The 27,431-nt window shown below is 34.0% G+C and overlaps 2 protein-coding genes across 5 annotated transcripts; one reads left to right on the forward strand and one right to left on the reverse strand.

The window, feature by feature from the left end:
- Nucleotides 1–6,329: 6,329 nt before the first annotated feature.
- Nucleotides 6,330–11,074, forward strand: LOC113715667 (aspartic proteinase Asp1-like). Of its 3 annotated transcripts, XM_027239938.2 has the most exons (10): nt 6,330–6,489; nt 6,821–6,922; nt 7,163–7,301; nt 8,258–8,375; nt 8,639–8,859; nt 9,427–9,648; nt 9,778–9,916; nt 10,216–10,416; nt 10,509–10,581; nt 10,804–11,074. In XM_027239938.2, the coding sequence occupies exons 1-10, from the start codon at nt 6,345–6,347 to the stop codon at nt 10,911–10,913; spliced, it is 1,470 nt and encodes a 489-aa protein (XP_027095739.2). In that variant the 5' UTR covers nt 6,330–6,344; the 3' UTR covers nt 10,914–11,074. The 3 variants fall into 3 exon arrangements, with proteins under 3 accessions (XP_027095739.2, XP_071927533.1, XP_027095740.1); XM_072071432.1 differs by lacking the exon at nt 6,821–6,922; XM_027239939.2 differs by lacking the exon at nt 6,330–6,489 and having other exon boundaries at nt 6,549–6,891.
- A 566-nt stretch (nt 11,075–11,640) lies between these two features.
- On the reverse strand, nt 11,641–20,521 carry LOC113716544 (uncharacterized). Of its 2 annotated transcripts, none has more exons than XM_027240928.2 (10): nt 20,053–20,521; nt 18,886–19,120; nt 18,626–18,712; nt 18,310–18,479; nt 17,595–17,737; nt 17,051–17,225; nt 16,387–16,981; nt 15,636–15,748; nt 13,599–13,842; nt 11,641–12,256 (listed from the first exon to the last, which is right to left on the reverse strand). In XM_027240928.2, the coding sequence occupies exons 1-10, from the start codon at nt 20,412–20,414 to the stop codon at nt 12,032–12,034; spliced, it is 2,349 nt and encodes a 782-aa protein (XP_027096729.1). In that variant the 5' UTR covers nt 20,415–20,521; the 3' UTR covers nt 11,641–12,031. The 2 variants fall into 2 exon arrangements, with proteins under 2 accessions (XP_027096729.1, XP_027096731.1); XM_027240930.2 differs by having other exon boundaries at nt 12,039–12,174.
- Nucleotides 20,522–27,431: the final 6,910 nt, after the last annotated feature.

Raw genomic sequence — 27,431 nt, forward strand, 5'->3', positions numbered from 1 at the left:
CTCTAGCACCTCTTTTGATTTTTTTTTTAATTGCAGGTGAGGTTCAAACCCCCAGTCTATAGTCCAAAGAAAGATTTAATCCCTTGTTGGTGATCACTGTGTTAGGGTATCAGGCCAATTATTTGAAAAAGAAAAGACCAACAATTTAATAGAAAACAATATCTAACACGAATGATGAACAACACACAAGAATTAACGTGGTTCGGCTTAATCACTAAGCCTACGTCCACGGGGAGAAAAACTTATTCTTATTATGAGAGGAAAAACACCACAAGATTACAACTTGATTCCCAAGCGCCAACTCTTGTATAACCCTCTCACCCAGTAAGAATTCTCTCACTCCTTTCTTGTGTGTTTGTAGTATGTCAATCTACCTATTTATAGAGAACATTACTTGGCCAAAAAACCAAATAACAATTAGAAACCAATACTAATTCCTAAACTCATATAGAGTAGGAAATAACATCTAATTCTAAACCAAATAGGACTTTACTTGACTACTACTTCAAGTAACTAAAATCTAAGTAGGAAACTAGTTACTTTCCACACCAAATAAGAATTCTACCTAAAAGAAATTAATCCAATTTCCTAACAAATCTCCACCTTGGCGAAAATTTCTTTTAGCAAACACAGCAAACCATCCAAAAAAAAAAAAAAATCCATTTGCCTTTTTCCACCAAGTACCTTGGTGCCTAGCTACACACCTGAATCAATACGGTCTTGCTTTCAATTGATTCAATCGGCAAATGAACGTGTGTAGCTAACCGACTCCAACATCTAGTTGACTCACGAGAGGGGCCTCAATTCACCCTCTCCCATAGCAGGATTTTTCCTCTCACCACCATTTGTAATTTGAGAGCAGTCTTGGATCCCCTTCCGCTCCCAATCCATTGAGGTATTCAAATAGTACAAATTACCATACTTCTTCCCCATCAACAAGACCGTCTCGCCATGTGTGATTTTCAAGACTCCACCTGCAGCGAAAAAATGGTAACCCTCGGAGTCTAATTGGCTCAAAGAAATTAGATTCCTTCGTAGCTTTGGGACATAAGCCACACCACCCAAAGAACGAATCTCTCCATTCAACATTTTGATTTTCACCACTCCAACACCTTTGACTTGACAAGTAGATCCATCACCCAAGAACATAAAACCTGCCTTATTTCTTTGGAGAGTATCAAAATAATCTAACCTGGAGCAAACATGTGAAACACATCCAGAATCTAAAATCCAACCATCACGAGAAAAAGTATTATTACCTTTGGAGATTGTGAGAATATCTCCACCCGATGCATATCCAGCAACATTATCATAGTCATTCTCATCATTTTCTTTTCGATGAGGGCAATATTTTTTGATATGACCAAACTCATGACAACCAAAGCACTGGATTCCACCCTTTCTCTTGGCCTTTGAACCACCTGCCTTAGATTCACCGCCAAATTGTTTTCCTCTTTTATTCTCACCTCGAGCAATTAACGCAGCTTCTTGTGTCACATCCTGGTTTGCCTTCCTTTGTTTTTCATGATCCAACAAAGAAGACTGCACATTCTCGAACTCTAAAGTGTCCTTCCCATACAGCAGGGTTGTCACGACACTTTCGTAAGAATCAGAGACTGAGGTAAGAAGTAAAAGGGCCTTATCTTCTTCCTCAATATCTACGCCAACCTTTTGGAGTTGATCCAAAATTCCATTGAACGAATTCATGTGATCCATGAGACTGCCACCCTCCACCATCTTTAGTGCATAAAGTTGCCGCTTTAGATGCAACTTATTGGATAAGCTTTTAGCCAGATAAAGCTTTTCCAATTTTTTCCAGAGGTCTGCTGCAGAATCTTCCTCATCTATCACATTATTTATGATGTTATCCGCCACATAGAGCCAAATCGTGCTCGCACACCTTGCGTCCAACTCCTCAAACTCATCATCATTCATGCTCTCTGGCTTCTTGTTCTTTCCATTCAACGCTTTTGCCAAACCTTGTTGAACTAGAACATCCTTCACTCTTCTTTGCCAAAGAGTGAAACTTGTAGTTCCATTAAACGGTTGAATTGGAAACTGTATAGTTCCAAACCCCATGGTATACCACCACCTACTCAATTTCAAATAATTAACCAAAACCCCAACGGAGCTCTGATACCACTTGTTAGGGTATCAGGCCAATTATTTGAAAAAGAAAAGACCAACAATTTAATAGAAAACAATATCTAACACGAATGATGAACAACACACAAGAATTAACGTGGTTCGGCTTAATCACCAAGCCTACGTCCACGGGGAGAAAAACTTATTCTTATTATGAGAGGAAAAACACCACAAGATTACAACTTGATTCCCAAGCGCCAACTCTTGTATAACCCTCTCACCCAGTAAGAATTCTCTCACTCCTTTCTTGTGTGTTTGTAGTATGTCAATCTACCTATTTATAGAGAACATTACTTGGCCAAAAAACCAAATAACAATTAGAAACCAATACTAATTCCTAAACTCATATAGAGTAGGAAATAACATCTAATTCTAAACCAAATAGGACTTTACTTGACTACTACTTCAAGTAACTAAAATCTAAGTAGGAAACTAGTTACTTTCCACACCAAATAAGAATTCTACCTAAAAGAAATTAAGCCAATTTCCTAACACACTGAACCAAAGCTCTGTGGTTGAAAAAGCTTCATGAGTCCTTGAAAAGAAAAACAAAGATGGGCCCTTGTGTTTCCATGCATTATTAAGTGCTTATGCTTTGATTCGACGTGCATGTGTTGTAATATACACGCACAAGGACTACTTTTTTTTTTATGATCCAATAGAATCGCAAAAAATGGACGAAAACTAAACTATTATCAGATTATATGAGTGCAAGAGTCATCATGTGAATATAATAGAAACCACATTAAGTGACAACTTTTTGATGGGAAGTAAGAGACTTCTCATTCCATAAGGATATATGGTGGCCAACTACTCTAAAGATGGTTTAAAAGGATCACTCTTTGTTTGAAACTTACACATCTGTTTTTAACTTGGAAACAACTGATGACCACTTATACGTGGGACCTATAATAACTAAACACAAATCTCTTTTGCATCCAAATATAAGAGTGAAAATGGAAAGTGGAGTTAAAGTTAGTTTTCAATTTTGGTAAGTGATAGTAGTTTTGTGATGAATCAAGAAGAAAAATGCAACATTTTAATGCGATGGAAGGAATAACACATCTATAAGCCATATTATTCCACAAATAGTAAATCATATTCCATTCACAAAATTTTGTCAATGATCCTAGTTGGTCTTTAACTTTTACAAACTTCCATCATGTTCCTTAACTTATGAATTTGGTTCGAAATGGTTGCTCGAGCCAAATATAAATATGGTAATATATATATATATGTGTGTGTGTGTGTGTGTGTGTAATGAGTTGTAGAACATTAGTCGGTTCCTTACATCCTGCTGTCTTATTGATTCATTGTATATGCCATTACTTGATATTACTTATTATATGTATATTATTATTCCAAATACTATTTACTAAACTTTAAAAAAATCTTTATTTTAATTGTGGCATCACTTAAAAATTTTACTGGCTCCATCCCTGTCACTGTTCCACTTGCCAAGGGTGCAGCTTGGGCCGCAGCGGGACGGGGGTTGCAACAACGGGGTGATTTGCATAATAAAGACGAATTAAGTAGATTTAGTGGCTAGGGAAGGGATGAGTTGGGTGTAGTGTTGAAGAAGAGTTGAGTCGAGTTAAACTTTAGCTTAATCGAGCAAAGTTTCAACTCAATTTTATCAATCTCCAATTCGATTTCGAATTCGATGACCTTTCAATGTAAAATTCAAATTCGAATTCGACCTCAAATTTGAGCCTAGTTGAGTTTAAAGTTGAGTCTACTTGAGTTTAAAAAATAAAAAATAATTATTTTACTTTTTAAATAATGAATAAAATATTTATTTTTCCTTAATAAATAATAAAAATATTAGGGATATATAACGGCTCATGAGCACTCGCGAACGGATTGATTCGTTTGCAACCCTAGTTTGGTGATACAAGCGGAGGGAGTGTAAGTGGAAAGTACTGGATTCGAGGCCTCCCACTTACACTATTAAAAAAAAGGAAAAAAAAAACTATATTCAGTGGTCATGGTTACAGTGGTTGTATGATGATTTGCCAGGAAAGAGGAAATAAAGGCTTTTTAGTAATTTTAGGATCCGTATAAGTGTCTGCATAAGAGATTATTTGGGATAATTTTTTTAAAAAATACTATAGCACTTTTTTGATGTGATACATGTGAAATAAAAAGGTAGTTGAAAAATGCATTGATGATGCAAGTAAGTCAATTTATATAAATAAAGTGTAAATAATTTGCAATTCAAACAAACAGTTACACCCTACTTATGAAATTGCAATCTAATAGTTATCATATCCCTATTTTCCCTCAAAGCGTGGTCTCATTTGTACTTTTTATTGCCCTCTTTAAATGGAAAAAATATGTTCTAAAAGTTAGATGTTCAAAATAGGCTTGTCAATTGTTTGGACAAGTCCACATTCGACTCAAAAAAAAAAATGAAATTTTTGGACTTTTGAATTTTGGGCTTCAGGCCATGTTGTGAAATTCATACTCGGCTCCCATTACAATTAAGATTTTAGACATATTTCAAGTTTGGCCCAATCACTATAAATACACAATTACTTATATTATTACATAACAAAATTTAATATATTTAAATTATAAATATAATATATATTATACATAAAATTAAAATATGCACATTATTATATATGAAACACTTATGAAAATTTTTCCAAATTGATCCCTCACATTTTAAAAAAAAAAAACTTTTTTGGTTGCTCACATTTAAAATCAACCGCAATAGTCTCTCAAATATAAAAAAGTCCGCCTGATTGGTCCCAAAACTCATCTTCGCTCACTTCTTTGGCATCCATAATTTCAAGGGCAAAAATGAAAATACACTTCGTTTCCTCTTTTTTTGAAAAAAAGAGAGAAGAAAATGTAAGCTACCAAACCCTTGCTTTCCCATTCCCCCATTTTTTAAGCTACCAAAACCCTAATTGTAATTCACCAAGCCTCCAATCAAAGAAGAACATTTCAATATGGTCACCAGCAAGTAGACGAAGAAGAATAAGAAAAGATATCTAAGAAATTCACCCATTTAAGAGTAAAATGGAAACAAACAATGATTGAAGTCATTGTGACAAAGAGCTCATGATTGTGATTTCTTAGAAACCTGCAAATCCGGGAGGGAGACACTTTGGTTATCCAAATTATGGAGTAAGTTTGAGCACATTTCATTTTGGTTGTCTTGGAAAAAATTGGTTCTTGATATGGGGTGAAAATTGGTTCTTCATATGTGATGTTCTTGCATTTTAGGTGAATTGTGCTTATCGCTATTTTAAGTGACATGATCCCCCATTGTGCAGTAGATTAATTTCAATAATACTTGACTTGTTAAAGACTCTCAATTAGCTGGAAACTGAGCAAGAAAGAAGAATTCGAAAAGAAAAATTACTTTGGACTGTTTTGCTTACTTCTTGAATGTGCTTTTTGTTGATTGTGTTGAACAAAAGTTCAATTATGGTCTAAAGAGGAAACGCAGCATATAAGGCAAAAGCAATATGATCTTTACATCTTCGTCGCTAGCGCCGTTGTTAGCGTGATATAAAAGAATGAAGAAGTTGAAATCTCCCTTATTTAATCGAGGTTATATTTAGGATTTTGGTGGCTGATATGTTTCTTAAAAGGAAATGAAGTGTATTTTCATTTTTGCCCTTGAAATTATGGGCACCTAAAAGAGGCGTTCATTTTTTAGCTAGAGAAGTGAGCGAAAACAAATTTTGGGACCAATTGGATAAACTTTTTTTATATCTCAGGAACAATTGTGACTGATTTTAAATGTGAGGGACTAAAAAAATTGTTTTCTAAAATTGTGAAGGCCCACTTTGACAAATTTTCCAACACATATTTATACTACATATACTTGTGGTGGACCTGGTGGTGTGTAATGATTTGCCACGAAAGAAGGAAAAAAGCCTTCTGGTAATTTAAAAAGCATATAAAACATTTACATTAAACAAAAATTGCTCAATTCCCATTATTCAAATTGTGCAAAAGTTATACCCTATATTTAGAGATTCTAAATTCTAACTCCCTTACTCCCTTCCCACTTCTTAAAATTCACCAGTATTCTATTTAAAAAAAAATGTTTAAAAAATTATATAGAAAGCTATACCCTACTTATGAAATTGCAATCTTACAGTTACCCGTCCCCAATTTCCCTCAAAGCATAATCCCATTCGTACTCTTATACCCCTCTTTAAAAGAAAATAAAAATTATGTTCTACAAATTTTGCTTGTTCTGTCCTCCTACACGTGGAACCCCTCCACTTTGTTCCAACAACGCCAAGAAGGACCTCAGGGCAGAAAGCTGTAAGAAGCTTCCCTTCTGTCAATTGCAATCAAAATCGTTATTGCTCTATAGTACGTCCTTCCTAGCAATTATCTTTCTTTTATTTTTTTTTATTTTTTTTAACATTGTAGTCAACCCCTACACTCCTACTCCTCGAATCTATCTGGGAAATAATCCAATTGAGTTAGGAGAGGCTAAAGGGAGTGATTCTTAACTCTAGATCAAAAGGAATGCATTATTGCATACTATTAAATTTTATTGCGAGTGTAAATATTTAAACTCCAGATTTACGGCCAAACTTACACTAAGGCTTTTAATTATCTTTCTTTTAGCTAATCCTCCAGTTGCTTCATTTTAGCTTCTAGAATATTTCAATCATTGTTGATCCCATGATGCCAACAGAATCTAGGAGTTATCAAAAGCAAAGAATAACATGCATGGTTTACCAAGGAATCAATTGGTATGCAAGAAAGGTAATAGCATCAACATGGAATATGAAAGAAGGTAAATCAATGAAAGTGATATACCTGTTTTCATCTTTTAAGCAAAGCTAATACCCCTTCAGATAATTCAAATATAAGTCTCAAAGTCATGGACATTGGAGGGTAGATTACTAGCTACTTGGGTTTTGTTCTGTTCCTTTACTGGCTGAGAGAGTAATGATTCTGCTGCTAGAGAGGAAAATGGGAGAGATAAAAGTGATAATGATGATGATGGTTTTGTTGGGAATTGCTTTTTCTGTAGAGGGTTCAAGGGATCAGCTGCAAAAGTGGTGCAAATGGAAGTCCAGAGTCAGTACAGAAGCTTCTTCCTCGGAGGCCAATCCAGTTTCTTCTTATTCCTCTATCCTGTTCAAACTCTATGGCAATGTTCATCCTGATGGGTATGTGAATTTTTACTTTCTATTCTTGATTGATTGTCAATAAAAGTTGGATTGTGTGCTAAATATCTCAATTTCTTGCCTTTACAGGAGTTTACATAATAATCTACAGGGGAATTAGACTTAATGTTCATTTATGTCCTGCATTCTTAATTGGAGTTAATGAATTTGATTTGTTCTAAATATCTCGACTTCTTGAAAAAATTTCTCCCTGCAACTCTGTTTTATTTGATGACCTCCCTGCATAGTCATTTCTGTTAGTTTCATTTTTCTTTTACCGAAAATTTGGCCTCTCAAAGTGTATAAATTGATTGAGCCACATATAGACATAAGTTGTAACTCTGCAGGGCTTCATCACCATTTCTTTTTCTTATGCTATAGCAAATTTCTAGTATTTTTGTTCTTTGGTATTTCCCTGTTGATTAGGGATACATAACCCAATAGCATAACATTATAGCTTATGATTTTCATGACATGTTTGCTTACTCATTATTAGCCTTGAAATCTTGATGATTCACTAGTCTTTCTAATGAAAAGAGTTTTAAACTTTCGTAGAAATATTGCATCAATTTCATAACTTGGACTTCTCATCATAATTTTACTTTACCAGTTGCAAAATTGTTTGTTTGTTATTTGGCTCACAAATTAGGTTTGTCCTGTGCATGTCAAAGGAATATAACTATTTAATGCAGAAATCTGTGATTTACTTCCAGATGTTTAGATGAGAATCTCATGTGCTTAATCATCCACTAAGAAAAGAAAATGAAGATGCAAAAAGCTGCAGTTAAATGGATAAAAAACGGACATGTGCAAAGTGTATGAGCTTTTCATGATTTGATTACTATAGGAATGCAGTTTTAAGTTTGATGCAAAGTGAAACTTCTCTTTTGGTCAACCTTATTTTCAAGTGTGTTGCTTTTCTCAGCCACAAGATCATATTGCCTGAGTATGTTCTGCAGGTATTACTTTGCTCAAGTTAATGTAGGGCAGCCTCCAAAGCCCTACTTTCTTGATCCTGATACAGGCAGTGACCTCACTTGGCTTCAATGTGATGCTCCCTGCGTACGTTGCACTGAGGTATTACTAATGTTTCTATCTTCCATGCAATAAATTATTGGATAACGTGCAATCAAGAATGATGGCTTGCACTAGTTGCTCTTTCATATACTTTGATGATAAATGCATTTTACTATGTAACACTTTCCACTATTGCCCTGACTTCTTCCAGCAGTCTTCTGTAATTAAGTATTACAGAAATTTCTGAAAACTTCTCCAATTTCATGACCAAACTCTACCGATTTGATACTGCTTTTTAAGTCTAATTGCTTTTGATCTTGTAGGCACCTCACCCGCTATATCGGCCAACAAATGATCTTGTTGTTTGTAGGGACCCGTTGTGTGCTTCTTTGCACTCAGGTGCCTACGAATGTCCCAATCCAGAACAATGTGATTATGAAGTTGAGTATGCAGATGGAGGTTCATCCTTTGGGGTTCTAGTCAACGATGTCTTTTCTCTAAACCTTACCACTGGTATTCGACTGGGCCTTCGCCTTGCTTTTGGGTGAGTACAGCAGCTTCTTCTCTTGACATACTCTGCTCTTATGTAGTCTATCCATCTTTCGCAATGTTGGTATTCTTTTATAGTTTCCTGGTTATCACTGCAACTTTCCGTGCAGATAGATATGCATAGGGCATATATATATATATGTATGTATGTACATATGTATGCATATATATATATATATATATATATATATATATATATGATTAGGATTTTGAGAGAGGTTATATGGTCAGGAAATTATAGCAGGTCCCGTAATTTATTCAAGGAAATTATATTACTTTTTCATCTGAGTGTCCAGGTTGCCCATAGATTTGTGATGTGAATATCAAATGCAGATTATTTCCTATAGTAAAAAAAAATGAAATGGTGTTATATAAATTTTCTGTGGACTAATCCAATGTAAATGAATCTTTTAAAGGCGTGCAGATGATAAACAGCTAATGATTGTGAACTGTACAAATGATTTTTTGTTTCAATGTTGAATTCAGTTGGGTATCTTGAATTTCTTCGTTCAGACAACAACCCAGTGAATTGAATGGTTCTGTGATGATCTTTTGTCTATAGGTGTGGCTATGATCAACTGCCTAGTGTATATGCTCCTCCTTTAGATGGAGTACTGGGCCTTGGGAAAGGGAACTCCAGCATTGTCTCACAGCTCCATAATCAGGGGATTGTCAGAAATATTATAGGCCACTGTCTAAGTGCGACAGGGGGATTCCTTTTCTTTGGGGATGATCTTTATGATGCTTCTCAAGTTAATTGGGCACCAATGTCACAGGATTCCACGTAATGCATACTCATTCAGCTTTCACAGACACATTATAGTGTGCACTGTAATGTAACTCCATTTATTTATGCAAGAATTTGTGACTTGTCATCTTTTTTCAGAGATTCTCAACTTGTTATTTTTGACAGAAAGCGCTACTCAGTCAGTTCTGCAGAACTCACATTTGGTGGAAAAGGTGTGGGAATTAAAAATCTTGATGTTATCTTTGACAGCGGGAGCTCTTACAGTTACCTAAACTCTCAAGCATATCGAGCTATAATTTCTTTGGTATGAGAATTAATACCCATTCTTCTTTCTTTCAAGAAGCTCCATCTTTTCAATCATTAAACTAAATAAATACTGCATTTCATCTTGTGTGAATTATTCAGTCTGCTAAGTTAAGAATGCTTTTCATAAAGCAACGACTCGTGAATCTGCATGCCTTGAGAAAAAGACTTTCAACCCCCTTTCTTAGTACATGCAGACCTGAGTTTAGCGCATCTATACTTTAACAAATTTGCTACTTCACTATGTAATTTAGTGGTCTTTGATAAGTTGCAAACTAGTGATTGACCTAATGCTTATAGATAGAAAAAGATCTGAAGGGGAAGCCCTTGAAAGAAGCCAAAGATGATCGTACTTTACCAGAATGCTGGAGAGGCAGGAAACCATTCAAGAGCGTCCATGATGTAAGGAAATACTTCAAGCCTCTAGGTTTGAGCTTCCACCATGGCCAGAGAGTTAGAACTCAATTTGAGATACCCCCTGATGCATATCTTATCATCTCTGTAAGAGCACCAATATTTTGTGTCCTTGTATTCTGTCTTAACTCTTTAAACTATCTACACGTATATATACTGACATTAGGTTTTTTCTCCAGTCAAAAGGCAATGCTTGCTTAGGAATACTGAATGGCACAGAGATAGGGCTGCAGAATGTTAACCTCATTGGAGGTAATATTCCAATCCTAACCAATTGTCTGAAAGTAGACAGCTACATGCAAAATCTTAAAGGGAGAGGTTAAATTCATGCCTCGTGTGTAGTTCAATATGGCCAATTTCATATAATTGGTTCACGCCCCAAATTATGTGGATTACTTCGTAAAGCAGTTAGTTTACACATTTTCCAATCTAAATTGTCTTTTGGCACTTACATTGCTCTGCCATCTCGTGTAGATATATCAATGCAGGACAAGATGGTGATTTATGACAATGAGAAAGGAGCAATAGGTTGGAGCCCTGCAAATTGCAGTAGGCCACCAAAGTCCAACACTTTCATCATGTAATGAGTGATGAATGAAATATGTTGCTCATACTTACTGTAAATGTACATAATTAGCATAATTTAAGCTGAACAACACAATATTGGAGAGAATGATTGTACGTCTAATGTTGCAGAAAAATATTACTTAAGCAAATATATAGTTTGGTGTGTTTGCAATGGCAATTCTAAACTTTGTAGTGGGCATGAGTAATATTCTTTCTCAGTTCTAATTTTTTGAACAACTCTTTTAGTGCTTCATAATCCAAGAACTCTATCTGGATTTCATCTGTCTGATTTATGCTACGGTCATGTCATGTTCTAGCCAAGTCCTAACCTTTATTTCCGTATGTCATTTAAGTGAGAATTTAGGGACTCTGGTCGAGTAGGTATTAGTCTAATGCCTAAAATTGAGAACCCAAGAATTAGAAGTAAGTTCCCCTTCTCTCTCCCCTCTTAAATCTCACTCCTATACCGTTGAAGGGGAAAAAAAAAATTCAAAGAAAGGGACTTAGCACACATATGCCCTTCACGTATTTACTGATTCTCCACCTTAATTAGCCAATTTTCCTCCTTGTCTATGGTTAATTCTACTCAGAGATTTAAGTAGCAATACGTACGTCCAAAACTTGAAAAAATACACTAGGTTTGCAGAACAAGCTTTGGGGATTGCAAGTGCACTTAGCAGTTAGCTCCAAATATATAATCCAAAAGCAATTTTCTTTTGGACATTTGTCCCATGGGACTGAGAATGATGTATAAGCTTCAGCTGCAGATATCGATTGCTGGAAAAACTGCAGATGGCAAGTTTAGCACTGACGGAGAACAATTCTCATTCATTTACATTTAAACTTTTTCAACAATCACAGGAAAATGCCTCAATCTACTGTATTCCGAAACACAAAACTCGGAAACAGTATGCTCAAACTGTAGGTCGTCCACAGCTTCGTGACCACAAAAAGAGGAACCTGAAATGTTCCATTTCTTTTTGTCCTGTCAGACAAAAAAAAAAAGAAAGAACCTACAAAATAATGAAAATCATGGTTTATAAGTCAAACAAAACTCAATTACGGAGATGATTTGCTTAGGGATATAACAATCTTGCAGCTTCTATTTACATGCAAGTCATGTTTGTCATCCTACTCATTTCCTCTTCTTGTCCTCAACTTTTACAAGTTGAACAGGAGCTGCTGGTATCCTTAACCACCACTCTCTCATACGCCTGAACCATCTTTCGCTGCTTTCTTTTCTTGCGGGCATATTTCTTGTGAAGGACTCTACAAAAGCTAATAGGAAGAGGTACTTAAGAGGCACAAATGCAAGAGCCACAGCTATGACAATCAATGAGAGCGCAACTGTGTCTGTTGCCTGAGGATGGGAGAAAGAATGAGTATCAAATAAATGGAACTAGCACTCCAGAACAATGAAATTTGTTGGTGATTATAATGCTCTTTTTTGCCAAAAGACTGAGCAATTTTTAATTAGGACTACTATTATTAGAATCACTTTAAGGTAACCATAAATCAACTCGGAATCACTTTACATCCTGTACTCATTCAAACTGAATATGATTTCCATCACACATACAATTCATTTTGCATATGGTAACGAGATATAGACAAAATTTACACACTGAACAAGTTGCATTGTAGATGCACCTTAATGGGGGCCAATTTTTCCATAGCTAGCATTTGCTTCAGCCTAGTTGAGGTATAAGGTCAATTTCAGAAATAGAGGCTGAGTTGGTGAAATTTTGGGAAATAGACATCCCAAGGATTCCCACAGCATAGACATCTAAACTTGAAAGACAGAGTTGAAATGGTGCAGACTTCAGTGAAGATCAAGCATCATAGCATGAAGCTCACTAGCTACCATATGTTATTCATAAAGAGGCATTGTTCAACATCTTAACAGGAGTTGCATATATTACTTCAAGAATAGAGCGCACAAGATATGAATAAGGTGCTACGAAATACAGATTGAGCCTTCTACTTGATTGGATAAGAACCTAGGAATCCCATCCATCCTTTGAAGTAAAGCAGAAATCCGTCTCTATATCTGTATACTCCAACATTCTTTTAGCAAGCCCTCAAATGCCATATAACTTGGAAGTTTAGAGCCCTATCTTCTCCCAACATAATTATTTTTTCCTACGTGATGTCTTGGCTGTCAAGGTTCAGAAAGTTGTCCCCGGAATTAGATGGTGCTCCTAAATAGGAAATTATTGCAATCATTTCTTAAAGTCATCAACTAAATCCATAAAGGCAATATCGTTCAAAGTCAGAGAATGAACAATCTGTTTATTCTGATATGCTGAATAGCTATGTCATTGGGCTCTCCAGCAACTAGACTCCATAGTATTCTTGCACATAATTTATCATTGTAGTAAAGAAAGTGCTATCAGAAGTTATAGATGAAAATAATATCATATAAAGCTTGTCGACAAGTTGTAGAAAAGTCAATGCCACTAATAAATTGGTGATAGTTGAAAAAAGAACTTAAAAAGCTGGAAGTTAGTATCCTGTTTTCTTCTTTTAGAGTTATTAATATCTGTAAGGTAACATTAGAAATATCTCTTCATATTCTGGTTTCATTGTATATCTTTTTTTTTTTTAAATGAGGATAGAATCTTTGATATATGCCCACATAATACATCAACAAATTCAGAGTCATCTCAAGTTTGCATATAAAAGAGGATGAAAGGCAATACCTGGGGTACTATAGCAAAAAGGAGCGCTCGTAGTTTCAGTAGAACAACGTTGCCACTCTGAATCAAGCCCTCAACGTGAAGGACAGCTTCTTGCAATGTTACAAGCTGCTCTACTGCATTCTTACTCGGAGGAGCTTTGATTTTAAATGCTTCCAGAGGCCTCCTTTTGCTGGTATACCTTTGCCAGATCATAAAACCTGCAAATATTACAGAAATTGACGGCAATATGTAGTTGATCCATCCCCTGCAATTCATGTCAAAAGATTTCAACAAAATCATTGTTTTCAGTGATCTGAGTTAAACATTTAATATCAAGGAGAAAAAAAGAGCCTGTGGTTGCAAAAACTTCAAAACTCCAGCAACAAATAGACACAAGTTTTTTACTGCCAAACTAAACAACTCAACCTGGACTAGGAAAAGGAGACATAAAACAGCATCAATATAATCACTTGAAGTCTAAGCAACCTGCAGGTTAATACTCTTTATCTTCACTACCTATAGGTAACTTGAACCATGGTCCTTGGTATTCTAAGTTGATGAAAATTCTCGCTTTCTTTGATGAAGCAACAAACAAACCATCCATCTTATGCCTATGGACAGATATAAAGTGAATTATATCAATCATCATTTATCCATTAAGATTCCAATCTCCATTAATAAAGAAACCCTTGCATATCAATTCACTATATTTGCACTAAACAGTCAAGAGAGAACCGTCATGCTGCATCCCTTGTTTCGGCTAGGCTAGTTGTGCCTTTCCAGCATTTTCTCATTAATTAGAAAATTATTCTCATCTGTATTTCTCAAATTCATAGCAACTCAACATCCATCCATATAAACCATTCAAATGGAGCCCAAACAATTTGGCAGCAAGAGGGAGCAGGATTTATGATAGACGCTACCAAACAGAATACAGTGTTAACCAAAGGAAGTGCTAAAATTTGAAACTTAAGAGCTTGCTACTGGCCTTGTACAAGGAACCTTGGATTTCACCCTCAAAAAAAAAAAAAAAAAAAAAACCGACAGATACTGTCACAGAAAATATGCAAATTTTTGTACTATATTATCAATGACTAGAAACTTGCAGAAAACAAGAAACCAAATGCACGAAGGGACAACTTACATTTGTACAGAAATCAAACACCACCAAAACTATCATAAACCATTGATACATCATCAGCTGTATTACATCGGAGAATGATACTTGTAAAGTGTGTGTTCGCACGTGTGGAAGTCCTCTCTAAGTAAAAATACAAGAAGATTTCTCAACTACTTTCCAGAACACATTATGATCACCAATACAGTAGACCAAAGTTCCTTTGAACATTAAACTGATCAAACTGAACACGATCACAAGAAGGAAAACACTGTTCCAACTCTAAAGTCTATTTTGTAGATCTCCTCTAGTTATAAGAAGCTAGAGTACATGAATATGGGTCAATTTCTTCTTGATACATGTGTCAAACAAAAGGTCAACCTTGTGAAGCCAACAATGGTCCATAGCTTCGAAGAATGAGCACAGAAGTGGTTAAAAGGTGAGATTCAATCATCCCTGAAGTGGCCAGTATATATCATTTGTTTAAGGTTCAATTTAAATTTTTGTTGACTCTAGATGAGTCTCTTTAAAATTTTTTTCTTTTTTAAAGAGGATCACCATATGCAATAGTCTTTAACCTACAGATAAACAATCACAGGCATTAAATACTAGACCAATTGTAATCTACATAAAGTTCCATCTTATATTAGGCAAGAATAAATATGGATGCATCAGAATATAGCCTCACTGCACAACTTGTTATCTCGCAACCTTTGGGATCACACGAATGGATAGCTAAAAGATGTTTTTCTTTTCTAAATGGATTTTTATCTACCATCATTTCTGACATCAACCTGCCAAAATTAATTCATACTAGGTTGAACAAAAATCTGAGTGTTAAAAAAAATATGAAAAGTTCATCCTAATTATACATGACAAGCTCATCTAAAGAGTGGAAACTTTGCTAAGCAGATCAAACGAAGCAAAAGACAAGAACGAACCTCAATATTGCAAAGCTAGTCAACATCAAGAACAATATAGATTTCCAAGGCTCTTCCCATGAGGCTAACTGTTGAATCCGTTTAAATGATACAATAAGTGGGTACAGTAACTCCTAGAGAGAAGCAAAAGATAAAACTTGTCATTCTAAGGACTAAGCAACAAATAATCAAAAGATTACACCAAAGCAGTACAAATAGCAAACCTTCAATTTAAGCAGTATAGCAATAAAGTGAAGTTTTAACAGAATCACGTCACATCTTAGCTCCGTATTGCAGGGAAACCATGCAAAATAGCTAGCTATGGGGATGTTTGAACCACAGCTAGATTTTGGAAGCCAAAATAAAAAAGAACAGCAACAGCAGTAGCAGCAGCTGCCTCAGGGTGAATGAAGGAAGAAAGAAAACTTGCATAAATAGCAAAAATCCTAATCTTTCTTTTGCTTGGAAGTAATATTGACAGGAGTAATAGAAGTTTCTAAGTTTTACACCTACCAGTGTGTGAAACCTAAAACAATTTCTAAACACATAAGATGGTCATTCCCTCTGAATGTGATATCTTATGTACCCTGAATTTCCCTAACTCAAAAAACAAATGCCATCTATTCTACAAGTGAAAAAGCAAGTAGAGAAGTTTTAGTTACCTCCAAACCTAGACATGATACTTGCTCTATCTTCTTCTCAAGGAGAGGAAAAGAAAAAAGGAAAAAGCAAAGAGGCAAATCCATAAAAAGGGAGAAGAGTTTAAAATGACCTCCATTACAGCTAAATTTGTATGAATTCCTTCCACTTTCACTTGGTCAACTGTTGCTTGTGCAGCTTCTGCCCTTCCTGTGTTCTGTTTTGACTGCTTTACCGCAGATTCAAGAGGGCTTATTTCACCAACACAGATGTCTCCTTGACAAAAAGTTGCTTCTGTTTTCATGCCTTCTTCTTTGCATGAAATAATTCCAAGTCTACCAAGTGTTAGAAGAGAAACAGGGAGTATCATCTGTTTTTTCACATTTGATAAAGCCAAAACATCGCGTCTACTGGCACCAGATTTCACAAGAGCAAACTGATCCGACAGATTTTCCAAGATCATATCACCGCCTGGGAGGCTCTCAGCCAAGTTAAAACAGAGCACAGTTTTGTAATTCGAAGAGAAAATGTGGAATACCTCTCTAATTGCCCGGTATCGCAAAATTCCAAGAGTGGCTCTAGCAAGTGCTTCATTCTTTTGGAATCCTTTCAGATTATACTTCCTAGTGAACCTATTCGCTCGTAGGATCTCAAGACTAATATCCAACCAATAATCCCGTCGTGAACTGCCCTTAAATTCTGGAAATTCAAAAAAGACTGGCTCCGTCCTGTAAATAACCAAGTCAGAACAACAGCATTCATATAAACCAAAAGTTCACAACAATCAGAGAACATACATGGATGTTGACTTGTACATCACGGCTTTGTCAAAGAGTCGAGCACCCAACGGTCCAGTTAATTCTGGTTTTATGACCTGTTTTATGTCTGTTGCAAGATCATATCTCACAGCTTTGTCATATAAGCCAACACCAGATTCAAAGTAGAGAGCAAACTTGGTCAATGTCAAGCGTCCTGACACCACAAAAGGGTACAAAAGAATTATATCCAACACATGAACATCATGTATCTTAGAAAATATTCTCCAACGATACAAAGAAATGAGTTCTTCTGAGCTAATCATGTGAAAAAACAATTATCCTTAGGACAGCAGGGATAAACACTTTAAAGTTATAACTTAAAGGTCTCTCTAGTTTACTTGGATTTTTATTTGACACTCAGGCAGCAATCACCCTGAGTTCAGCTCAAGGATGAAATGCCCATAAATATGGTCAAGCTACTATATGCAATTCAAGTAAAAAGGAAAATACTAACAATAACCCCAAAATGGTACTGTGGTTTCAGGTTCAAGTGTAAGATTAGCTTTATTGGGTATTAACTCACCAGGCCAGGCAGAGATTCCAATATGTTGCAGAACTGGTTGTGTGGGAATTGTGCCATCTATATCTAATATGATCTCTTCCTCAGCAAGTGACAGGTTGGACATGAATTGTGTGCCAGCTCCATTGCTTACAGCCTTTATTACTCTGCCAAAAGTGGTGGAGGCCATAAAATTTGAGATTGACAGAAGACTTTCATATCAAAGAGATGCATGTGTCATTTTATTTCCATCAATTCCCAAGGCATAACCAAGTTTGCAAAAGAATAGTACCATTAAAAAAAAAGGAAGAAGAAGCAATTAAATAAAAGCTCACTATCAACAAGAATACAGTCTAAAGTCAAGCAGAAATTCAAGTTCAAGCTTCGCATTCAAACTTCAAACTGGGCAATATGCACCGGTTTAGTAGACAAAGCCAAAGGGAAAACATGAGATGGATTACCCAAGCCAAAGACAACCGTCTTCTACACAAACATTCTCAACATTATGTACCAATATCAATCAAGCCCACTCTAGAAATGATTAAAAAAGCACGGTAATGTAATGGTTCTTGTATACCCATCATGGAAGTGAAAGACCTTGATGCATGAAATCCCAAGCACAAAGAAGTTATACCAACAGCAAGAAACAAGACTGGCTAAAGTGCCGGATAATAATAGTAACTCATAAAGAAGAAAAAGAAATTTGCAAATAGTTAGCAGTTTAGTAAATGAAGCATACTTGTCAAGACTCCGTAGGTATTTGTCATATATAAGGAAATGAAGTCGACCACATGAAGAACTTGTCAAAGCATCAAAAAGATTATGAACTGTTATTATATCAGCCACAATTGGACAGGCAGGAGCTATTCGAGCAAAAGCCTCCAGACCAACAGTTTTCTTGTCATCAACCTAATCATAGATGGAAGATAAATGACGAGATGAGCTCTTTCAATATTGGATAAAAGCCATGAAGCATAAGATGAGATCATTTGGCTTCCAGAATTTATTATTAACTAATAGCACAAAAAATAAACAACCAAAAAACCACAAACAACCTGAACAGCCATAGTTGTTGAACTGGCATAGAAAAATGACCAGCTATCCTCATCCTCCCTGTCATTGTTACTGCAAGAGGTGGTTTCCTGAAATTATAAAGTTTAGAAAAGCATATTGGTACTTCAAAAGATATGATTTTTGTTTTGTAGTTTTGGACTAACGGATGAAAAGACACAAAAGAAACTATTTGTGATACTCAACATCAATGCATCATTAAAAAAGTCAATAGACAAAATCAGATTAGTGACAGCCATCTCACATTGACTAATAAATCATTCTCAACACCTGAAGATTCCCATGCCAGCATCATGTCAAACATCAAGCGACGGAACTCCTTGTTACTTAGATAATCAGCACCTGTAGTTGATAGATCAATTGCTTGGTATGAACAGAATTCAAGAAAATTCCTGGCATGGTTTGAAGGTTGTTTAACTTTATCAGGAAACTCTCTGTCAAAGCACTGGTATAAATCCTCAGGTGATATCTGAAGGATCCTGCAATTTGATGGAACATTCCAAGCCTTATTAGCAATAACTGAAATTCCTAATCCTACGCTTGATACCTCCAAAAGGAATCTAATAGTTCAGACAAAAAAGACCATAGCCTATCAGATAAGCAATGTATCACCAATCTGGTAGATACTCGAGAAATCTTTTTTTTCCAGTGGTAGAAAAATACCAAGTTTGGTTTTGATAAACCAAGCCCAGCATTGAGATGATGCAGTCGCATGGGCTGGGATGCACATCCTCCCTTAGTGAAGTTAATTTCAGAAACTTTATTTACAAGATGAAAAATAAAAACAAAAGAAACAAAGCATAAAATTGAAGTTATCCCTCTTTTTTACTCGTCTGTTGCACAAATAAATCCCAAAAGTACAAATATCTTGATATTAAAGTTTTTCCTTTCAGTAATGCACAGGTTGTATGAGGGAGTTGTACTCAGATGCTCATGATTCCAAACTACAAAGTGTAATATCTAAAACATTTTGAGCTAGTAATGCATTCGTTAACCCTACTATTGTTCTTTGGTTATTTCCTTCTTTGTATTGATTAACAAACACACACACACACACACACACACACACACACACACACACACACACACACGTTAAAACAACTATACAAGACAAAGTGTCTTTGCCAACAAAATGATGAAATTTCTTTTAATGATATCATACAATTGCTCGCTGCAGGCTCAGCTATTTCCTTGTTTACATTTGCAGAAACTTTTTGGCCTTAAATTCAATGGAGTTTACGCAAAATCAGGGTACATTAATTTCCTACTTAATAATGATAATAATAATCACAAATACATTTAGGCCATTGTACAAATAAAAGGCGAATGCAGATTTATATGACCGCCAAATGTATGAAAAAATGCTTGTAAGAGAAAGAAAGTAGAAAAAGAAAACAATCCAATTGATTACTTGGAACAACGGGAGATCACGGAACGAGCGAGAGGAGAAAGATGAGGAACGGGCAGCTTAGCCCATGCGCTGGAACCGTCGTCGTCGTTTCCAGAGTCATCGGAATAACCACCGTCTCTTTTGACAAAGAAGCTCTTATTCCTCGGTTTTCTGAAGCTGTTTTCGTCGTTATTCTTGGAAAATATGGATTTGAAAAAAGACTGCAATTGCAAACCCTCATTGCTATTGCCATTGCTGCTGCTGCTGCTAATACAACTGCTATTATCAATCGCTCCCCCACTACCATTACTACAGGCATTCCATTGCTGCTGCTCCTGCTTCGCCATTGTATCTTTTTTCTTCAATTTGATTTCTTCTTCCATTCAATTCTGAGGGTTTTCCTATGGTCGGTGGGGTCGCGCGGTCCCGAGGCAGTTACAGGAAACTTGCCTTGGGAGGCACTCAAAGGAAATGAAAACTGCCTTTTTTTTTTTTGCTCTATTAACTGTTTCTTTTTCTTGGGAGGGACAAAAATGAGAAAATATTGACAGGTTTTTTGAATTGTACTTTTTTGCAGAAAAAATTTTACCTTTTTTCTCTATTATTATTTTTATCTCATATAAATCAAATTATTATACTATATTTTTTTATAAAAATTCATAAAAATAATAATTTAAAATGAGCCCTAATGTTGCCCTACAGGTCTGAGACCCAACGAAAGCTGATTTTCTGGAGAAAGGCACAACCAATAAGTGTAAATTATATATAAAAAAAAGAGTAAAAATATATTGCCAGTTGGAAAGATATCCAAAAAAGAAAAAGCAAAGAAAAACTTATTGGAAGTGAATAGGATTAAGAAAAATGATAAGGAAAATAGCTACATTTTTTTTGTCAATACTATAGATTTTATATTACAACTACTCCTCTTCTACACTAAAGGGAAGTGATCTAAAAAGGTTAAGGGAAATCCGGTAAATCACCACCGATCCAAACGGGTGTCTACGCACTAGTTGGTAAAATACTTTCACGAAAACTTGAATATTGGAATATAGGTCAAGCGATTTGATTCCTATCTTAGACGCAATTAGAATTTTAAAAGTCTCTTGATTATATGGAATAGCTACAGGATGAACCGTAATCTATATCTATATAAATTTGAGAAGAGATTTTTAACAACAAGCCTCCACGCATTTTCCCACTACCAATTCCATTTTTCTAATATTTCACATTTAATTTAATTTATAAAATATATTCTTCTCAACTTCCACATCTACTCTTCACATTTGAAATTGTTGGTTACTTTTTAAAATCATTGCATTTCAAATTGTTGGTTAACTAGTATTTTGACCCGTGCTATGCACGGGGTTATATTTCAAATCAAAATAATATTTTATATATTTATATATTGTGGTACAAAATAATAAATATACATAGACTAAAAATATTCATGTGCATTTCAAATTGTTGGTTAATGTACATGTTATCCTATTTGAACTTTAACCCATCACGTTTCCAATTGCCTTGCGTTATTTATGATTCTACAACAATTAAAAGTTTTATAAGACTATAAGAAGAGATAACAAATATAACATCCTTTCATGCTTTTTTATTAATTTAAATAAGTAAGATTATTTACACTCCATTTTTGTTATTCACACTTCAATAATCATTTTGATCATATAATTTTCAGTAATTAGACTATATGATAAAACAAATGGTGGAATTGCAAATAATAAAAAATTGAGTGCAAGTAACATTTTCTTAAGTAAGAAGTAGCTCCCGTGCCTTTCTAATTTAAAAAAGTAGTGGCTCTGTTTATATAGGAATTTAGTTTAAAGTTTATTAGTGGGAGGGTAAATAAAAAGAAAACATTACCAAACTTAGTAAAAGTAAAAAAGTAAATGATAATATTTTATCTTTAAACTTAGTAATCCTAAGTAAAAGAGCAACATTAAATAGAAAACAAAAAGAAAATAATGTCGTGGATTTAAAAAAATCAAGAATTGTACCATTCATGAAATCTAAATTCTGAAATCACTAAATAGAAAACAAAGTACTACTAGCCTTTTAACGTAGAAATTTTTTTAGAAATATTCATTTTTGATTAAAAAAATAATGATAATAACAACACCAATTCTACCAAAAATTTTTTAAAAAGTAATATTATAGTTTAAGAGAAAGATATAGAACATTCAACCCTAAAATACTACTTAATTTGTATATATCTGGCCCAAATTTGACAATAGATTTGTATAAGAGTGTAAAACCCAAACACTAAGGATAACTTTTGATATCATTAATTATTTTATGTATTCTTATTGCTGTCTTCATATGTAAATATGTATTTGCTATGTTAAAAAATATATATATATATATATATATTGATTGTAGTACTTGAAGATATTATAGATATTTTCAGTTTTTCATTTCCATTTTTAGATACTAATAATTGCAACCATTGTAATTAATTTTCAATTTTATATTTTCATTATGATAGGTAAAGTTAAATATATTGGGTCGCAGGGATATGAATTTAGAAGTTAGGTATAAGGGGAAAGCGAGGGAAGAAAATGGTGAGATGTTGAAAAGTAGCAGGAAAAATTGAAAAAGAAATATGGGTTACAAGAATAGACAGAGAATGGAGAGAAGAAGAAAGGGGATGGTACCATGATAGAAAATATAAAAGTCGTAGGAGGTATCTGATGACTAGCTGGCGTATAAGAGAAGAGGAAAATGATAGTGATTTTTAATAATTTTGAGAACTCTAAAAACACATATTACGGAGAATTTTTTTAAAATATACATTAAAATTTATGAAAAATACTAATTTAAATGCAGTCAACAATTTTAGGGGGCACAAGATAGGAGAAGATTTTTTTTTCTAAAAATTGAAGAAAATGAATTCGTTATAATTAATTTTTTTTTATATTATAAGTTTTGATATATGGGTATAACATAATATGTTTTGTTGGATATTGATAAATTGAATTTTTTTAGAAAACTCTTCTCACGTTACCACCCAACCTAACCCTCACCTTAAATGCATTAACAATTCTTTTATCATGTAAATCATTATATATTAAATTTTTTTTCAAGATATTAGGCATACACTTCTTTAAAATTTTTAGTCTATATATATTTATTATTTTGTACCACAATATATAAATATATAAAATATTATTTTGATTTGAAATATAACCCCGTGCATAGCACGGGTCAAAATACTAGTTTTTATCAAAGCTACAGTCACGTCCTGACATCCTTGCCTTATGTTTCACCTTGGTCAAGATGAGTTGTGGGTTATGTTTGACTCTAGTCATGATGGTAATTATGATGTATTTTTTGAGAAAAATAGTTGTTTTTTTTCGAAACGATAATTTGAGAAAAATAGTTATAAATGTCTTTCGAATTTCATCAAATGAATTTTTTCATCCTTCACTATTAAAATGAAAATTTTACATCATTTACAAAGTCAAGTCGATGAAATCTGATCCTAATTTAGATTTTCGATCACTTTGTATTCTTAATTTGTCACGTGGCCTACACATGATCATTTGTTTAGAGATAAAAAGGTCAGACTTAATTTATAGTTAAACAAATAATCCGATCCATATTCAATTTTGCACCTAAAAAGTAGGATTTATTTCTAACCATATTCATTTGTCTCCTAAAAATGTAGGATCTGACCCAATCTACATTCATTTTTATTACTAAAAAAAAATAGGATATGATCATTTTGTGGATAAAAAATAATTGCATGTGTGTCACGTGATGGTTTAAAAATTTAAAAAAAAAGTGGTTGAAATCTTCAATTGGAACCAATTTATCAACTTGAATTTGTAAGAGATGTAAGATGAACATTTTTAAAGTGAAAGACAAAAAAAAAAACTCATTTGACAAGGTGTGATGAATGTTTTAAATGATTTTTTCTTTCTTTTTATTTCTATTTGCTTCCACTCTTTTCTCTTGACTCTGTGGCCTCTCCTTCCTCTCCTTCCATTCACACATCCTAAATCTCAAGTGCCCAAATCTCCAAATAACTTTTCTCTCTCCTGTGGTCTTTCTATGTCCTTCTTTCTATCCCTTTCTCTTGTTCCGCTGCACTAAACAGCATCTCGTGAATTTCATGGAGCAAAATTTATTTCCCCAAGTTAACTCCAATTGTTCACCTACAAAGTCAAGCAAAATATCTTCTACTTCTAACCATACTTTCTACAAGTTGGTCAAGGTCTTTTTTTTTTTCTTTTGCCTGCGATTGCTTAGTTTATGGCCTATTCACAAAGGTTGTGAAAGATGTAATCATATTTTCAAAGCAATTGAAGGAAGGCACCTGGGATGATTAGGTTTCCCTAATTAGTGGGTTGTGGGTAGAGCCACCAGTTCATGTTTCATGAATTTGATGCTACGAACAGAATGACTAAATTTTGGATATTTATGTTTTGGAAATTTGAGATTTTTGATAATCACTAGCAGTTTTTTGACACATTTAGAAGGACAAATGGGGAAAAAAGTCAAAAAATGAAAAGCATAAATCAGGGGAAAACTATCCTGTAAACACGGAACTTACAGACGTATGTAATACTAGCACTATTCTTAGAATAAATAGTAGAAGTTATTGGAAGTTAATAGTCATCCATAGTTTACTTGTGATGGTTGTATGGTGGTAAAATCATATCAAGATAAAAATTAAAAAATATAAAATGATAAAATATTTAACAACAAAAGCCAACTCCTCATGCCTTGTATACTATAAAGGAAGAGAACATACATAATTCTTGGAAACAATTCATAGTTGAGATCTTTTAATTTGAAGTTTATATATCAAAGAAAGTCTGGTAAAATTGGGAAAATATGAAGGGTCCATGTGTTAATTAAATTTTTGAATTCAATTCATGGTTGAGATCTTTTACTTTGAATTTTATATAGCAAAGAAAGTCTGGAAAAATTGGGAAAATATGAAGGGTCTATGTGTTGATAATGGTTTTTAATTTTTTTTAATTATAGAATAAGTGTGAGAGCTCAAATCCAAAACCTTTCACTTATACTGTGAGAACTCGAGAAAATTTATGTGTACACTTCGAATTTATTTCATTACATTTAAATTGTTATTAGAAATATTATATGTAACAAATAAATGGTTAAATTGAATGCATAATTGAATTCCTATAAAATTGAAAATTTAGGGAAAAAATAAATATAAAATATAAGATAAAATAATGATGAAGATAATATATATATATAACAATAATAATAAACAGAATAATAGAATGGTGTAGAAAATTTCAGGAATCAAATAAATATATGATAGGCATATGACAAATTGTGTCATTTGAATTTATTATATAGTTGAATAAGTACATGTCTAATAAATTTTTCTTAAAGCCAAATGTGTGAAAATCTACTAGATCAATGTAAGAAAACTTTCTAACGAAATCTTTACTATACTAAAAGTGGGAGTTCGGATTGCTACAGTGAAAATGGGCCGGTTATACTGTAATTGTTGTGCCTTTGAGGGGCGTTTTGGTCTTTCGGCATTGGATGACAATGGCTTTGCTGGAAATTCACATCTGTCCGCGTGGCTCTCTTGGTCAGCAATTTCCTCTTCATGTGATTAGCATTAGCCTTAGTGGTGCTTCATATTTCGGTAATGCCATTTGCTGTTTCTCTCTTACTCAGGACACCGGAAGATGCATGCTATAGTATTGTGGTTCCTTTGTAATTTATTTGTTCTTTGTACCTCTTTTGTTTGAGTCATTGTTGCCCCTTGTGATCTGGAGAGGTGGGCCACCTTAGCTATTTATGAGTATTAGTTTAGCCTTAGGTGTTTGCCATATTTTCCAATCATGCCATTTATTTTTCCCTTCATTCAACATGTATGTTATATTTGCTTGGTTGTTTTGTAATTTTGTTATTTTTTTACCCTAATTTTTGTTGACTTATTATTCTCTTTTGTGGACAACACAGATAGATGTCCGCGTGGGGCTCTTGGATGGGAACATTTTGGCGGTCAGCAATTCCTCTCGTTCAGTTCTTGGTTCTGTTCTTGGTTTTCAGCAAGTATAGAGGGATCCCCGTGTAAACATTTTTTTTTTTTTTTTGAAAAAGGACAAACTTTCTTCATAAAAAAATGTATGTTATATTTGCTTGGTTGTTTTGTAATTTTGTTATTTTTTGACCCTAATTTTTGTTGACTTATTATTCTCTTTTGTGGACAACACAGATAGATGTCCGCGTGGGGCTCTTGGATGGGAACATTTTGGCGGTCAGCAATTCCTCTCGTTCAGTTCTTGGTTCTGTTCTTGGTTTTCAGCAAGTATAGAGGGATTCCCGTGTAAACATTTTTTTTTTTTTTTTGCAAAAGGACAAACTTTCTTCATAAAAAATTATGCAATTTAAGAAATGGATTATAATTTTTAAACTTTTACAATAGTCCCAATTTTTTCTTTCAAGTATGAAAAAATGATTCTAGAAATACATATTTTCTAATTTTAAACACGAGTTTGTCACCCCATTTCTAAAATAGATCCATCCTTTATTTCTTAGCATTTTATTTAAATCTATCCTTAAACACAAGTCGATTTGGAATGCACCATTTAAAGATTCCAACTATCTCTTGGTTTTGAATACCACTTTTATTAAAAAAGAAAAAGAAACAGAGAAACTCACCTATTTTAGCACATGATTTAAGAATACAAAATAACCTATAATTTTGCAGCTTATGATACAGATTACAACAAAAAAAAAAATCATCAACCAAGTTACCGAAAGAATCATCAAATGAGTAAGAATTATAGATCCAAAGAACCTAAAAAATAGAAATGAAAAATTTTTAACTCAAGAAATCGTTGGATATTGTATATATCTAAGCCATTATCTTAGTGAAAATTCAAAGAGATTCTTCCATGCTTGTTGTACTCACCACATAAAGTGCTGCCTCCTATACAAATTATCAAATCCAAAATCATCAAAATCTACAAAAATAAACAAAGAATAGACAACCAAAAAAGGGGAAGAAAGAAAGAAAAATAAGAAAATATGTATATTTACCCCTGCAAGTTGAAGTGGTTCAATATTGAGAGTCCAAGACTCATTTTCAATAGATGATGTCTTGTCTAAAGAAACCATTGTTGCTCCCTTCATTCTTGAATACTTTTAATCTATCAATCAAACAATCATCTGAATTGCAACAAACAAAAAAGGTTCCAATATGAAATCTTGATTAGGAGAAATGATAGTATATATAAACCGAGCTCATGGTGGGATAGAGTTGAATAAAAATTATATGTCATGCATTCAGACCTATTAATGTAAAAGAAAAAAGCCATTGAATATACAAAAAAATTTAATTTAATTTTACATTGGTCTAAAAATATTTTTAAATATGTTTGAAAGCTCATTCA

Source organism: Coffea arabica, chromosome 11c, assembly GCF_036785885.1.
Source record: "Coffea arabica cultivar ET-39 chromosome 11c, Coffea Arabica ET-39 HiFi, whole genome shotgun sequence".
Classification (NCBI taxonomy): domain Eukaryota; kingdom Viridiplantae; phylum Streptophyta; class Magnoliopsida; order Gentianales; family Rubiaceae; genus Coffea; species Coffea arabica.

What these genes read in the sequence shown, in the direction of transcription:
- LOC113715667 (XM_027239938.2), top strand. Translation starts at nt 6,345, where the DNA reads ATGTTCTACAAATTTTGCTTGTTCTGTCCTCCTACACGTGGAACCCCT. An exon ending in CCTGCGTACGTTGCACTGAG is followed by an intron (nt 8,376 to 8,638) that starts GTATTACTAATG and finishes TTGATCTTGTAG; the next exon opens with GCACCTCACCCGCTATATCG. An exon ending in GGCCTTCGCCTTGCTTTTGG is followed by an intron (nt 8,860 to 9,426) that starts GTGAGTACAGCA and finishes TTTTGTCTATAG; the next exon opens with GTGTGGCTATGATCAACTGC.
- LOC113716544 (XM_027240928.2), bottom strand. Translation starts at nt 20,414, where the DNA reads ATGGAAGAAGAAATCAAATTGAAGAAAAAAGATACAATGGCGAAGCAG. An exon ending in ATGTACAAGTCAACATCCAT is followed by an intron (nt 16,982 to 17,050) that starts GTATGTTCTCTG and finishes GGTTATTTACAG; the next exon opens with GACGGAGCCAGTCTTTTTTG. An exon ending in TTTTTGCTATAGTACCCCAG is followed by an intron (nt 12,257 to 13,598) that starts GTATTGCCTTTC and finishes TCCCATCCTCAG; the next exon opens with GCAACAGACACAGTTGCGCT.